General features: G+C 38.9%; 2 protein-coding genes across 4 annotated transcripts in view; one reads left to right on the top strand and one right to left on the bottom strand.

Moving 5' to 3' along the window:
* pld1b (phospholipase D1b) overlaps positions 1 to 3,832 on the bottom strand; it is a 33,113-nt gene extending 29,281 nt beyond the window's left edge. The window contains exon 1 of one of the 2 annotated variants that reach the window (XM_034145051.1): positions 3,754 to 3,832. The gene's annotated coding sequence lies outside the window, so the exon portion shown is untranslated. Of the gene's footprint in view, positions 1 to 1,310; positions 1,831 to 3,753 lie in introns of those variants that run through there. The other variant, XM_034145067.1, reaches the window with a different exon arrangement.
* A 4,940-nt stretch (positions 3,833 to 8,772) lies between these two features.
* On the top strand, positions 8,773 to 15,751 carry mynn (myoneurin). Of its 2 annotated transcripts, none has more exons than XM_034145040.1 (10): positions 8,773 to 8,825; positions 9,401 to 9,452; positions 9,565 to 9,587; positions 10,129 to 10,402; positions 11,367 to 12,319; positions 12,523 to 12,682; positions 12,840 to 13,018; positions 13,153 to 13,245; positions 13,491 to 13,616; positions 13,999 to 15,751. In XM_034145040.1, exons 4-10 carry the CDS (start codon positions 10,137 to 10,139, stop codon positions 14,406 to 14,408), a joined length of 2,187 nt encoding a protein of 728 aa, XP_034000931.1. In that variant the 5' UTR covers positions 8,773 to 8,825; positions 9,401 to 9,452; positions 9,565 to 9,587; positions 10,129 to 10,136; the 3' UTR covers positions 14,409 to 15,751. The 2 variants fall into 2 exon arrangements, with proteins under 2 accessions (XP_034000931.1, XP_034000922.1); XM_034145031.1 differs by having other exon boundaries at positions 13,488 to 13,616.
* The last annotated feature ends 401 nt before the right edge of the window (positions 15,752 to 16,152 follow it).

Genomic DNA, 16,152 nt, shown 5'->3' with positions numbered 1-16,152 from the left:
GTGAGCTTTTTTCCCTCCTCTTTCAGAACACTTTAGCAGCATTAAATGCAGTTATTGGCCACTTTAGAAGGTGATTTATTTTAATGAAATTCAAGGACTGACAGACTGTTTCAGCTAAAATAATAAGACAGACTTCAAACGCTGTTTTCAGATGGCAGGTATAACATTTGTTTAAATTTGCAGGTATAACATTTGTTTAAATTTGCACTTCTATTTGATAGCGCTCCAAAACACATTGTACAAGTACGATAGGCTAAGGGTGGGACATCTCTAAACTGTCAACAAAGCCAACCAGCTAACCAATCAGAACAGACTGGGCTCTGGTATCAGACAGAGGGTGAAAAAAGGAGCTACAGTACAGGCAGTATGAGAAAAAGAAAGACCTTTTTTAACATTAAAGCAGGTAAACATGTCACAACCGTTATCACAGAGGAGACAGCTGGTGTGCCATTTCCTGTATTTTGGTGTCACAATCATCATGTGTAATCAATATTACACATGGCTGCAATATTTTTAAGACAGGTAATGTACATTTTGTAAGACATCTTGATTGAATTGCCTTTGGAGTTGAGCCACATTAATGATTTTTGTCAAAGAAATAACCTAATACAGGATAACGTTTCTCAAAACTTTTTTTTTTAACATTTTATGAATGATTATTAATTTTGCAGTCAATTTAGGAATTATAATGAATAGTGTTTGAGCTCCGGGATGTGTAGTTTTTGTTGGGTCTCCTTTTAAGGATTTAATCTTACTTAAAGCGAAACCTTTCCCTACACGTCCACTGCCCCTTGAGCCCTATCTGGGTGTGTGTGTGTGTGTGTGATTGTTTTATGTGTGTGTGCGAGTGATCCTTAACCTACATCACTGACACACACCCACAAAGTCAATTAAGCACTCCCTCGCTGTCGACTATGTTTGCTGGAAGAGCCATTATATGAATAGGCACACACACACACACACACACACACACACACACACACACACACACACACACACACACACACACACACACACACACACACACACACACACACACACACACACACACACACACACACACACACACACACACACACACACACACACACACACACACACACACACACACACACACACACCACACACACACACACACACACACACACACACACACACACACACACACACACACACACACACACACACACACACACACACACACACACACACACACACACACACACACACACACACACACACACACACACACACACACACACACACACACACACACACACACACACACACACACACACACACACACACACCTGTGCACTGCCAGAACAAGAACCAAGCCTATTAGTCCGTTTCTATGGTGAGTCAACTTTGTCCCATTTCACTTGTGTCAAACGAATTACCGGTACGTCTCCACACAGAGACTGGAAGAGCAGGTCCTTCTAACACACACTCGCACACACGCCCATCCTTACACACACGCCCATCCACAAACAGAATAAATAAATTAAGTCTTTCCTCAGACTTCCCGTCAGAGTCTGCCACTTAACATTTTGAAAACGTTCCCCAAATCGGCCACATCATTACACAACAATCTTGCAGAAAGAGCAGCGTTTCGACAAAATCACTGTGAAATGCACATTGTGCAGGCAAAGGAACAATGTCAGTGGAAGTGCAAAACAAAAAAGATTACAACTGCCAAGGTAAGAAAGAATAAACATCCACAAGCTTAAAACTCTGCAAGCACAAAAAGACTTTCAGCAGCTTCAATAAGTTCAACTGCAGATTCTGGGGAAGAATCCAAAAATACGGCAACATGATTTGGTCTGCACTTAATTATAATAATATACTGCACACACCCCAAAGTGCTCCACAACTATAGAAGAACAGGGAAATGAATAATAGACAATAAACTAAACAGAAGCAGCAACAACAAATTAGAGAAACACAATCCGACACCTGACCTGAAACACAACTTCCTCTAACATAATAAAAACATTCATCCTAAAAAAGGGAAATACTTCAGAAATGAGTCCTCCATCATTCATTGGCAGAACGGTTCAAGACAAGATCTGTCATGGTTGGTTACAAAATATCATAATAGATCATATTTTCAGGGGGATGACATATAATTTGGCATCTCCGAAGTTAAGGAACCATCCAGCGACAGAAAATTAACAATGAACATTTGACCAATTTGTAAACAGGAATAGCTAACCCATTGCAGATTACATGCAATAAATCCTCCCTTCAAGAGGGTTCTTATTATTAATGTATGATGAATTGGTTTAACAGAGGTGGGGCTATTTATACTTTCCGTTTGTTGACATTATTCGAAAAAAAATCTTCTTCTGACAATCTACATTACCCCCCACAATGCACTGGTTTCCCTGTTAGTAATAATAATAATAATAATTTATTTATTTTATATAGGCGCCTTTCAAGGCTCTCAAGGTCGCCGTACAAATACATAACAAACAAGATACACAATAGATAACACCAGCATAAGAAACATAAACAAGACAATGCAGTATATAAATCAATCAATCAAATAACCAAATAAATAAAAACAGAGGATGTGTGATGGATAATGATCAGGGTGGATATGCGAGTGTGAAGAGATATGTTTTGAGGTTTAGTGGTGAGCCGAAGTGGAGATGGGTCATTAGTGTCACAAACATCAGAGCACTTCTTGTTTCTGTAGGTCCATCTTGTGAATGAGGAAACAGGGTAGGCCTAGTCAGTTTTGCAGAAGAACAACCAGATGAGCAGATGACTCAAAAGTACGGAAGAGTATTAGTGGCAGTAAAAAAAGGAAAGTAGGATGACTAATTGTATTGCATTTTGCATTTTAAGAATGACAGCGAAATGCCAATAAAGAAGTCAATGGAAGTCGAAAAGTCAAGAAGACAAAATGTTGAGAATAAAGTCATTTTATAAGCTAACACTGGTTTGATTTATTACTAATAGTTCAACTTTATACAGAACTTTTCAACTGTATCTTGAAATAAAATATATTTGTGCTCTGACTTTATTCATAATTTTAACTTTATTCTCAACATTTCAACTTTATTCTGACGGATTTGTCTTCAATTGAATCTCTCTTTCTCTGAATGATGTTCTAATTATGGCAATACCAATGACATGTTTACTTTATTCTTGACATTTAGACTTCATTCTCATAAAGCAAAGGAAATTCTTCCTTCTCTGGCATACTTGCTAGACTTCATTCCCAAATGAAGTGCTAAACAAGCATTGATGGCACATCGTAAGTCACAATGTTTAAATGGGTTGGTGAAATAGTATAAGAAATGTGATGGATAGGCTGGTTGCAGGAAGTCGTTTTTGGTTTGACTGCAATCTGTCGAGGGCTGAAAAGAAAGGAGGCTTTACTTCAGGTCTGACCCGTTCTCCTCCTCGGGCTCAGCTCCGGTAACCGCCTCCGGGACCGGCTCCGGCCCCGGGATTATCTCATCTAACATCCCCGTAACGCATGGCTGCTGTCTGAGCACTGCAGTCCAACACACACACACGTCCACTCGCTGCTCTGCAAACACACTGCAGAGGACGGATGCCTCCACATGCCATAAATACGCCAACATCACCGCCGCATCGCTCATTAGACGCTAACTTCACCTCAAATTACAGGAGCAAACTTAAGCAAAAACTGACACATTCAATACTTGAAACACACATACAGTTATTAATGTGTGGTTAAAATGAACATAAACAGCGACATTTCTGATATTTTCTTACCTCCTGATAAAAGTGAAGCACAGCAGCAAGTTGAGCGTGCGGATCAGCGCGACCCAGTGTGAACCAATCCAACACATCTGTGAAAGACAACAGTAAGCAGCAACAGCACTTCCTGTGACTGTACTTCCAAAATAAAACTCATTTTTAAGTGTCCACAGGGTTAGAATGTTCTTATTTATCTACAATGTTTGGACAATTTATACGCTTAAAGTATTCTTTAAATATTTAGTTTCACATAAAAACAAAGTTAAGGCACCAGAATATATCCATGTAGCCTACTTCTTCTCCACTACTTCTCAAAGTTCATTAAATTACATAATTAACTAAATGACATTGTTGTTACTTTTTTAGATTCAGGTTAATAATACAATATTTAATCTACGCTTTCACTTTTACTAATTTTGTTTGAAAAGGGTCAGTGTATATTACTAAACAAATATGTAAATATACCCATGTTACCTGATAACTACAATAATTACAATCTTATGTTCTGCTTTTTCTTCTTGAGGCTTTTGATTGTAATTATGTAAATTGAGGACAGTTGATGTGGTATACCGTAGTTCTTGTATTCCTCTGACTTTAGGCTAAAGAAAAAAGAATTGTCCTGACTTGTATTTAGGGGAAAACACCCAAGCAGGTAAATCCAGACATTTACATTTATTGCCAGTCTCAACAATCAGGTCAGTTTAAAATGGTTGCATACGTCTCCAAGTCTCTTTAATCTGAATTTAATATGAAGCCAAGTCATTTCCCCCTTAAAACAACTTATAACCAGCATAATGTAAAACGCTGTAGTAACTACAGGGCCATTTTTTACAGTAAATCATTTGGTACTGATAAATATTATTTTATGTTTTTGACACGTTTTTTAATTAAAGAAATATGTAATGGCTGTATAATATAATAAAACAACACCAAAATAAAAACAATGGATTAGAAATGAGGAGATTTATAAATTAACCCTAAATAACATGTTTATTTTGAAGGGAAAATCTTACTTCCGGGTGCACTTGTTTTCCTATCTTTAACTTGCTGCAGCTGCCCCTGCTAAACCCCGCCTGAAAACCTCTGTAGAAAGCTACAGAGGTTTTCAGAAAGATATAATATATACACAACAAAAATGATATAAATAACACAGAGGTTTTATAGCAGATGATACAAAAACCTGTGAACCTACTAAGATAAGTTCCCTTAAGAAATATTAAAGGAACATTACAATGATTTATTGTTGCAATGACATATAGGTATATTAGCAGACACACACTCTCACACACAAAAACACATATACAAATACACATAGGGAAAATGGAAGCCCTAAAAATCAATGGTGCATATTGTTTACTTCTCTATTAATGTCGTTATCGCTAAATAGTAAAAGTGGTTTTCCGGAGATAATGAGATATGAACGTTAGCATATTATGTTTAATTTATAAGACATTTCTTTTGGTGAGAAAGCCCTTTATGACCATGTGTCGAATCTTTTCATTCCTAGATGAGATTTAACTCTTGCCTATCAAATGTAATCAACAGAATTTATTTTTTGTGTTATTTAAATATTTCATAAGTCATTATCTTGAGAAATGTTGTCATCGTCTCCAGTTTTGAAAAATCGAAATGTTTTATATAGAGATAAATAAGCTAGTTGTGATCTTAAGCAATTAAATAAAATTCAATAGGAATTAAGAAAAAACTGAGAAAATCAAATGTTTGTCATTCATGGCTTCTGCGCACACACGCACACACACACCACACACACACACACACACACACACACACACACACACACACACACACACACACACACACACACACACACACACACACACACACACACACACACACACACACACACACACACACACACACACACACACACACACACACACACACACACACACACACACACACACACACACACACACACACACACACACACACCTTCTTTCTCTGCAGAGCTGACGTCACCAATCAGCTGAACTAATAATCAGTGTGTCAGTTGCTCTGTGTTTATGTGGGAGGAAGAGAGATAAAGAGTGAGCATTGTTTCAGAGTTAATCCACTGTATGTCCTTATATCTGTGGTTTTATAGCAATGTTGGCATTTGATCAACTTCTTCCCAAAAGAACTAGAAATCAAAGAAAATAAATAACGAGTATCTTCTTAAATATTATTTTCTAACCTTGGCTCCTAATCTAATCTCCTGACAATGTATATGATTTGGTACTTTCATATACTTTAATTTTGGTACTGATGATAGGAATGCTGAATGCAGACGTGTCTCTTTGAAGCACATCAGCTGCTTTTCTCATCCATTATCACTGTAGGGAGGCAGTTAAACGTCTCTGTTATCTCATATTCAAACGTGCACACACTCTCTCTCTCTCCCTCCTTCTCCTCTTAATAACAACCCACACTCACATCAACACAGGACCCCTAAAGGCATCAGTGTGAGTTTAACACTCTGACACACATTGTGCACATATTGTACACACACACACACACACACACACACACACACACACACACACACACACACACACACACACACACACACACACACACACACACACACACACACACACACACACACACACACACACACACACACACACACACACACACACACACACACACACACACACACACACACACACACACACACAACACCACACACACAGCAGAATGAGTGAATGAAGAAATATTAAAGGAGCAGTAAGTGTTATAATAAACCTTCGATGTGTCAATATCTTATCACATTTCAGTTTACATGTATATAGGTATTCCATGCTCTATTGTCTCGCTTTCACTGTCCTTTTGCACTGCTTTACTTCTTCATTTGTTTTTAGGTTATATACTATGTTGCATTGTTAGAGGAGCCTGGGACATTTGATTTTCATTTCCAACAAATGTTGTGCACATGATAATAAAGCCGCTGACACTCTGAATCTTGAAAAGCTGTTATAATGTATGTACTTTACAGTAATTCCATTTTGCATTTACATTTTCAGCTGCACAGAGATATGACATGTTCACGCCAATATTATGCAAATTCCGTTTTACAACTGGTATCCTTTTTAATGGTGGAATTCAACCAAAAACATTTACTCATGCAGTGACCATAATTAATTACTTTTCATAAAACATCTTTCATCTCCAGTGAAAAACATGTATAAGAGATTCTGAATGTTTGCAATAAAGTGAAAGATTAAGTATTCCTATATTCTCCTCATTCCTAAGCTAAATAAAGTCTTTAAAAAGCCTCTTGAATTATCTGGAAAATGCGTCATGATAACAGTAAAAAAACACTGACAGTGTAGATTTTACTGCATAATCAATACTTGTAATTTAAGTATTTGGCTGATTACATACTTTTTCTAGCAGTATTTTCACATACATTTTTTAATTATGGCTGCATTAGTTTGTGTTGTTGCGGGTTAATGCCCACAGAAATCAATAAATGATCAAGGCTTCGTCTACTTATTCTCTATTCCTCCCCTTGATGCAAATTGTTTTTGCCAAATGTGAAATCTCAGTTTGTAATGTTTACTAAAGGTTGTGACCTCTTCCTTCTCCGGAGACTCTTTCAAAGAGAGGACATTTATAACTAAGTCCTGCATTAGTTCTGTTATTTAAAAGTATGCAAGTATAATAAGGATAATAACATTGTTGACAATTATTTTTTACTGAAAATCAACTAATGGATTAATGGATTTATTGTTATACCAAAACATCATGTAACCTTGTCATATGTTTTGGGTAACTACAGATTTCAGATAAAAGTAGTGGAGTGGAAATTATATTTTTCTCTATTTGTACACATAGTACTTTTTGTCAAATGTCAAAAACATTTTTTAATAAAAATGTTGCTTTATTTATAAGAAGTAATCTCAAAAGGATCTGCTCAGGAAATATTTCACTTTGAGGACAGAAATTCATGCACACATGGGATTAAAAAAGCAAACAATTTCAGGGCAGGAGGCTTTCAGCATAAAAGTTTTATTACCTGTTAATAAGTAAAGCTGCAGCGTGTGCAGTTCTGCATTATCGAGCTGGAGAAAAGCTGTACTGACTTCATGAGATGAAACAGTTCCCTGGACAGCAGTTTGCTCCTGATTAACGACACACTGAAGCTCCTGCTTCAGATTAATGACACTCATTTGAAAAGAGTAAGAATATTAAGCCACCAATTGATAAAAAGTGGATAAGCAATCAGTGAGTGGAACAACATTTAACATGAAGGTTGATGGTAGTTAACAGAACAACAGGAGAAAAGGAAATTAAACAACAAGACAGACACAGAGAGTTGTGTTTCTTCTCATGCAAAATTCAGTCCACTTATCTCCCCATTAAACTCCACATGCTGAGATTTAAATTACTTTAGCTGCTCCGAGCATCACAGAGCAAGACATCATCAGATTAATCCAGTAGCTAGATAGAGAAACACATCAGCGCAACATCCTACAAATGTAAATATATGTTTACCCAGGTACAAAAGTCCTGAATTGTGTAATATTAGACACTATCAGACAAACGTTTTGGCATCAACATATACATTACTGAGAAGGAATTTTTTATTTTGCAAAGAAAAGCAGCCCATTTATTCAGCAATTAGAGTAGTATGGTATAAGGGATAGGATTTTTGGGAGGTACTGCAGTCAGATACACTAATATTTAAAGCTCATAATAATAATGAAGTTATTATTAATACATATTTATTAATCTTACATATTTTAAATGTGTACATCCATTAACTGTTCTGCTTGACATTAAAGATACAAAAAAAAGTCTCATTACAGTCCCAGAATTTAGACAAAAAGTCGGATCCATGATTTTAAAACTAGAGACTACTAGAGAAATAAAATGTGTTGATTAATTCAAAGGAAATAGATTTTGTTAACCAAAGACTATTGTACCAACTATTTTTTTGTGACAGTAATCTTACCCCACTCTCGAAAGTTGTCGGGCGTGGGGAGGATCATCTTGCCCCAGCCAGGTGTCTTTGTTGTTGGCGAAGTATCGCGAGAAGTCCCGAAGTCACGGGGATAATGGCTGGAGATCGCGGATATTAGAAGGTACTTTTCTGGTTTTATTTACTTTGTGCTGGATTAATAATAGTGCATTTACACCAACAGTTTACCGTAGCTAACGATGCGTTTGCATGTATCGTCGTTCAAATAAGCGATGATAACATTCTGTGGCAAATTACGTCGCCACCACCGGTAAAAACATATCGAACCTTCGAAATAAGAGCACAATGTTTTCCGCGCTTTTTACCACTACAAAAACAGTTAGCTCTAACTTCATAAATCGACCGTTTTGGTAATAATCGTTTTCGAGGCCGCGTGTTAAGTACACGAATGGTTCATAAATATACGTGAAACGACAAACCACCTACAGAAGTCATTTAAAACGATGTACGACACTGCTATTAGCATTAGCATGACTGTAAGGCCTGTTCAGGAAGCAGGCGGGAGCTTTTATTTTCCAAAACTGATTTTCAACATCACCTGTCAAATAGCTGCTCATTCAGAAAATCACATATCTTAAAAACTGTTTATATAAAGTATACATGTTTTTTAGACTTGTATCATGTTCAGTGGATTGTCTTCTTATACGTTTTTTGTTAATTCATAACGATCTTCAACAGAGAAAGCTACAATTGAAGTGTTAAAGAGGAGCTGAAGCAGTCACATTACTGAGTAAGTACTTTTATTATGAATGAATTGATTTATTTTTATTTGCCTAAAGGTCATTTTTTGTAATACTATTTTATGTAATTGAACAATTCTGTTTGTTCTATTTGTTTTCCAGCTCAGTCACTGGATTTTCACCAGGTGAGTCATTACTATAGGACTGTACACAATGTAAACACACGATAAAGCAATATTTTAGTTTTATTTATAACTACCTCAACTAATCCACCCCTAGTTTAATTACAGACCTCAAAGGGAAAGTACTAATAACATTTGTAATTGTAGTAATAAAGTAAATAAATAAAGTCGTTGGCGCATGTGCAAGGAGTACTCACATTTGGCTTCAAAAAGTTATTTAGTGCAGTTTTTTTTTTCAATGTTATTTGGTAGACTCTACAATGAAATTAAATACATTTTAATTGTCTATTGCCATTTTAGAGCAGCAGTTGTTTAGTATTGGTTAGTACACATATATTTAAACAGACCTAATGTATTAAAACACACAAAAATACTTTCAACATACAATAAATACTTTGAAGCAGATAAAAAACTACTTGTTATCACATGTAAAATATTCTCAATTTATGTTTTTATCTCACAGCGCCCTCTAGAGGACAGTATATCATTAAGAGAACAAATAATAACGATTGGCTTTAATGTTATATTTCTCTTCTCTTACCAGCTGTAGGGATGGCTAATATCTCCAGCCATGGGAAGCTGCTGCTGCACCGCCTCCATCAGCAGCGGGAGATGGACTTCCTGTGTGACATCACCATCATGGTGCGAGACGTAGAGTTCAGAGCCCACCGCAACATCCTGGCTGCGTTCAGCAAGTATTTCTCCTCGCAGGCTGAGAAGGGTCAAGACATCACGACCCTGGACCCCGATAAGGTCAGCCGCTACGCCCTGGAGAAGCTCCTGGAGTTCATCTACACTGGACAGATGAACCTCAGCAGGTAACATCAAATATAAATTGTGGCGTTAAAAACGGGGGGGAAAAGTATAACAAATGACTAAAACGTCCTCTTTGTCCACTATTTGACTAAGATGAGGGTGCCCTAGTACGAACGTTTTTACAGCTTGTGACGAAGGTAACTTCGTCACTGTGGACTGACGGCTTCGGGCCTTGTAATATTGCACATGTGGGTTTGCACTTTATGAAACAACTTCCCTTTGCAGAGATAAAGTCACTCAGCACTTTAGTGAACAGTTTGCACTTTATTAGCGTGATTGCACAGTACAGTTTGGCATTGCATATTTGCACATTTTACATCATTTATACTAATTATTGAGGTAGTATTTATTAACTGATTAAACCGTATTAATTGGAATGTCGTCTAGCAGGTGCTGGTCGGGTCCTCGGCTCCGCCTGAAAAGATAGGGGAGTTAGCGAGAGCGCCGAAAGTGTTTATGCTGGTGTAAGAATGACAGCGGTTGAGAATAATCAGGGTGCAAATAATATGTTGAGGGTGTATAAATCATGACGTTAAGTTGCATTCATTGTACAAGTTACCACTGTGTAAAGTTGACATATCACTCACCCATGTCTGTTGCTGCTGATTGTGTGCACCTGGTGCCCTGTGTTGTCTCCTCCCCCCTCACCTGTGTCTTGTTGATTGATTCGTCTGTGGGTATTTAGGCTCTGTGTTTCCTGTTTGTGAAGGGTGTGAGATCCTGGTGGCTGGTGACTGTGTGAACGGGTAACAGTCAGATTGAGGCTGTGAATCATGTGCCAATGATTAATAAATGCCCACACCGGGTTATATTTGAACTCTCTGCCTCCTTGCTTGGTCGGGCCGCTCAATTGTCAGCTTCACACAGCTTTTGCAAATTTGCACTGGTTTAAAGAGAACTAACCTTAAACAACATGTTTTTTTTCAGCTATTTAAATGACTAAAATGTTCCTTTTCATGGTTTCAGCACGAGACAGGCGGCGGTGCGGCGTGCGGCGGTGTTCCTGGGAATTTCTGAAGCCACAAAGTACATGGAGGAGACCCCGCACTGGTCCGAGCCCAGTGAAGCGTCTGAGCTGGATAAAGACGCTGCTTTCTCTCTGCCCAGCCCCACCTCTCCTGGGAGCCCCAGCTCTCCTGTCCCCCTGTCCATCGTCTCCACGGCGGGGGAGTCTCAGGAAGAGGGGACGGCTGTCAAAGAGGCTGAGGATGTAGATATGGAAGAGGGAGAAGCCGATGAAGAGTACTCTCCTACTACGCTGAAGAGTGCTGGGAGAGGACAGGGAAGAAAGAGAGGCAGAAAGCCGAAGAGTTTGAGTGGCGAGCAGGTGGAGGCGTGCAGCTCTACTGACGGGACCCCCAAAGCCTACAGGGGGAGAGGGAGAGGCCGAGGCAGAGGGAGGGGGAGAGGGAGAGGTGGATTTAAAAGTGAGATTCTGCCTTTGGAGGATTCTGACGGTAGTGTGAAAGATTTTGGGGACAACTCTGAAGACTGGAGCCCCTCGCTGGATGACGAAACTACAGCAAAGAAGCCTCGACTGAGCGTGGGAGAGGGGAGGAGAGGGAGAGGACGGGGGAGGGGGAGAGGTAGAGGTAGGGGTCGAGGCAGGAGGAAGATCGTGAAGGAGGAGATAGAGGACATGGAGGATGAAGCAGAGGAGAGCGGCACAGGTGAGACGGATGAATTTGACCTGGGGCTGGACATGTCCCTGGAGGAGGGGGAGGTGGGGGTGCAGGAAGCGGCAGAAATGAACGAGCTGACGCTGGCATGCCCCGAGTGCGACAAACTGTTCAAAGACGTGAGCAGCCTGCGCCGACACGAGAAGATCCACAAAGGCCTGAAGCCCTTCATCTGCATCTTCTGCTCCAAAACCTTCAGACAGGCCACGCAGCTGAAGACCCACCTGCGCATTCACACAGGCGAGTTACCATTCATACTTCAACTGTTACAAATAGTAGGTTCCACAAGCCAGGAACATGTGTATATATATATATATATATATAATGTTTTACCCAATCAAGATGAAGGTGAAGTTCATGGAACGGTTACCAAATATCACTTGTTGGATGAACACATAGGAAAACATTTCTATGTAGCTGAACCTCTCTGTTGTTTGTTGCAGGCGAGAAGCCGTTTAATTGCCCGGACTGCGACAAGTGTTTTGCTCAGAAGTGTCAACTGGTGGCTCACCGCAGGATGCACCACGGAGAGGAGAAGCCGTACACCTGCGAGCGCTGCGGCTTCAAGTTCGCCACCTCGTCCAACTACAAGATACACATCAGGTACACGCATACAGTGTATTATTATCATTAGTATATGCACAGAGAGTCAATATAGAGTTTTATCCTGCTCCTTTTTTGGTATTTATCTGCAGGTTTAAAGATTGTGTATTATTTAGATGCAACCGATCTCTGACTTATTTTGTTTGTGTTTTCACAGATTGCACAGCGGGGAGAAACCGTACGTGTGTGACATCTGCGGTCAGGCGTTCGCTCAGTCCAGCACCCTGACCTATCATAAGCGCCGACACACTGGAGAGAAACCGTACCAGTGCGATCTGTGCGGCATGTCCTTCTCTGTGTCTTCTTCTCTCATCGCTCACGCACGAAAACACACGGGTAATTTCACATTTAGAAGTCATTTTTTGTTTAAGGAAACATCGAGATCTTTGGCAGCCGAAACTTGTCGTCTTTTGGCTCAAAGCTACTTTTTAAAATATATTTATATTATATTATATATTTTAATTTTCCAGGTGAGACTCCGTACAAATGTTCCCAGCCCCAATGTGAATCAAGTTTTGTGACGTCTTCCGAACTGAAGAAACACATGAGGCGACTTCATCCAGGTGAGTGTTGCTCAAGGCCAATCAAAATCAGTCTTTTTACTTTAAAGTATACTGACAATAAAATCAAAAAATATTCAAAGAGCAATATCCTAATATACAAGAATTCAAATCCTGTTTTTTTTATGAGCTTCTTCTTAATAAAACAGCCCAAAAGTGGAAATATATATTCAGTCTTATTAGGACCTATCTGATCAAAATGAAATGTAACAAAATGTCGATAATTATGTGTCTGTGTGTGTTAGCAGACGGAAACACAGGTGTGCAGTGTCTGCTGTGTGGAAACCGGTTTGCCAGTGTGAAGAATATGATCAAACATCAGGAGAAAGCTCACGCTGACGAAGTGCGGCAACACAAGGAGAGAGCCAGAGCAGGTGAGCAGTGTGTGTGTGTTTGTTTGTTTCTGGGAAAAGGTTTAACTATCAGTTCACTCTGGAGGAAAGGAATTAACGATTATAACGTAATACCATATTACAATATGACGGAAAATTGTGCACCAAAATCTTTGCAGAGCCTTTCCTAGTTTGTAACTGCTTTTTTAAATGTATTCCTCCAACACCACATGAATTCAAATGAAAATCCAATTGTGGAGGTAACCAATGAGATCCTACCTTCAGGGTCCACCACAAAAATAGGTTGTTCCTGCTCCACTCTGTTACTTTTTTCTTGAGTTAATCAATAGAACCATTGGTGAAAACAGAGTGCAAAGTTTACCTGTGGTTTGGTAACTTTGTGTTGTTTCTGTTTTGTGAGCAGTGGTGCTCCTGGCTTCCAGTCACCCCGTGGCGTTCGTCCAGAGTAAACTCTCTCAGGAGAACAAAATCATGGTGTCCATCCCTGAAGGCGGGGAGCCAGCAAACCCCGAGCCCACCACCCCCACCTCCAAAGCCCCCGCACCGTCAGCAGCCACCGGCCCCGCTGACGACGACGAAGACGCCACCGACGCCCTCCTGCAGGACTTCAAGGCGGAGCCATCCGACCCCGACATCACTGCCGCCGACCAGGTAACCTTTGAACCCGACACGGAGCAGACCATCAACTCGGAAACCCTGCACGCTCTGGTGGAGCAGCTGCGGCCCCAGCCCTCCCCCCCCGCCCAGAGCCTGGAGCAGATAGTCATCATCAGGACGGTGGACAATGCCGAGCACAACCCCCCGCAGCAGTGAGGTTCCCCCCCCCCCGAAAGAACATTTTTACTTTTTAACAATAAAGCCGCTGATAGGATTAAAGTCAGCTCTCATATATATCCCCATATAATGGACTTTGATGGACATTGAGTGATTTACAAGGGAAAGACAATATTTGGGTCTTAATTTCATAGTCCATTATTTGCATAAGTAATAATACTGTACGTACCATCTTAATAGCAGAGATCAAGGTATCAGTAAGACATGTTAGACCTATTGTGTAAATGTGCAGACAGTTTTCCTGTACAAAGAGAAATTGTAACCAATACTTTTTACTTTTAAGCTAGTATAATGCTAATATTATTTGTAGAAATGATGGTGAGAAACTACAAAAACGAGACCCAAGTTGTAAAAGAAATATATAATAATCCTTTAACTAATTTCCTGTCTCTATTACTCATCGTGCCACTTTTTTACATTCTAAACGAAAACAATCAGAATTTCTAAAGAGAGAAACACTTTTCATTTACTTCCTCTGCAATCGTTTCTGGCCGAAGACTCAAGGAGACTTTTTTTTTGTGATAAAAAGTATTTTATTTGCCTACACTAAAAGATTCAAGGATGTTACATAATGCAGAAAAAAGTCCTTGAGTTTAAGTATCAGAAAACGAATTGGGTGACAAAAAGTCTTATGGGTGCATCCCTAAAATTCACAAAAAGCAGAAGTTGTTAAAGTTCCCGATTTCAGTTTCATAAGGAGGTTTAGAGCAATCTGATAAAATGATGACCTTTTTTACAAAGTATAAATATCACTACTAATTTAAAGCCAATTAACGTATCATTTGAATACCAGCCTACGGTAAACTCCATTTATTCCAGTGTTACTGATTAGTTTCCAACTTTAGCAGCCCATTCCACTACTTTATCGAAGAAATTGAGACTAGCATCATGTTCTCGGACATCGACGTGTGGCTGGATTTACTTTCTTACTATCCGAATGAAGAAACAAATTTAAAGAAACGTTGGTTAGATAAATATGTCCGCCAGTATAACTTGCATTGTTTGAATAGATAATGTAGTTAGTAGGTGCCCTGGTATCACCATGAGATATGAGTTTTTTTATTAATCATAAATGTTCCCACCGTAAGTGTTTGACATGTGATGAAATAAAGCAGCTGTTTTAGGTCTTAGCAGAAAAGTTTGTGCATCAAGTTTGAAAACTGCATTATATTTCCATGAACGTTTGTTTGATTTCTTTTTTTTCTTTTGGATAAAACATCTGCATTACTTCTACAGAAATGTGCATTACATACACACGTTCATTACTGTATTTAAAAACTGAGCAAGAAAAATAAAATCAAAACAAAAAGGGACAAAGTGTGTGTCTTTGTGACTATTGCAGGGGAAATGTTGAGGAATAAGAGACTTTTTGCGTTTGAATGTTTTTTTTATACATGTCTTCTTGTATTAACTTTCTGGCAAGCTGTATTCTGATAACATCATCTGTTCAGATATAATATGGCGCATTCATAGAGTGAAATAAAGAGGTATAAATTAAGAATGGTTAACTTGAACCAGCAGATGTAAAAAGATGTTCAAAAGAAACATGATTAAAGAATACATTATGATAACAAAATAATGTACTGTATATACAAAACTAGATATATCTTAAATAAACACGAAGAAAAATATATGAACTATATTAAAAGTTAACATAAGTCAAATGTTTGAGATTCAAATATTTAGTGTTTTTTGTTAAAGAATGTAAAAGAAACAACATTGC

This window comes from Trematomus bernacchii, unplaced genomic scaffold, assembly GCF_902827165.1.
Source record: "Trematomus bernacchii unplaced genomic scaffold, fTreBer1.1, whole genome shotgun sequence".
Classification (NCBI taxonomy): domain Eukaryota; kingdom Metazoa; phylum Chordata; class Actinopteri; order Perciformes; family Nototheniidae; genus Trematomus; species Trematomus bernacchii.
Note: the sequence above shows the minus strand (reverse complement) of the source record. Positions and strands in the feature narration are given on the sequence as shown.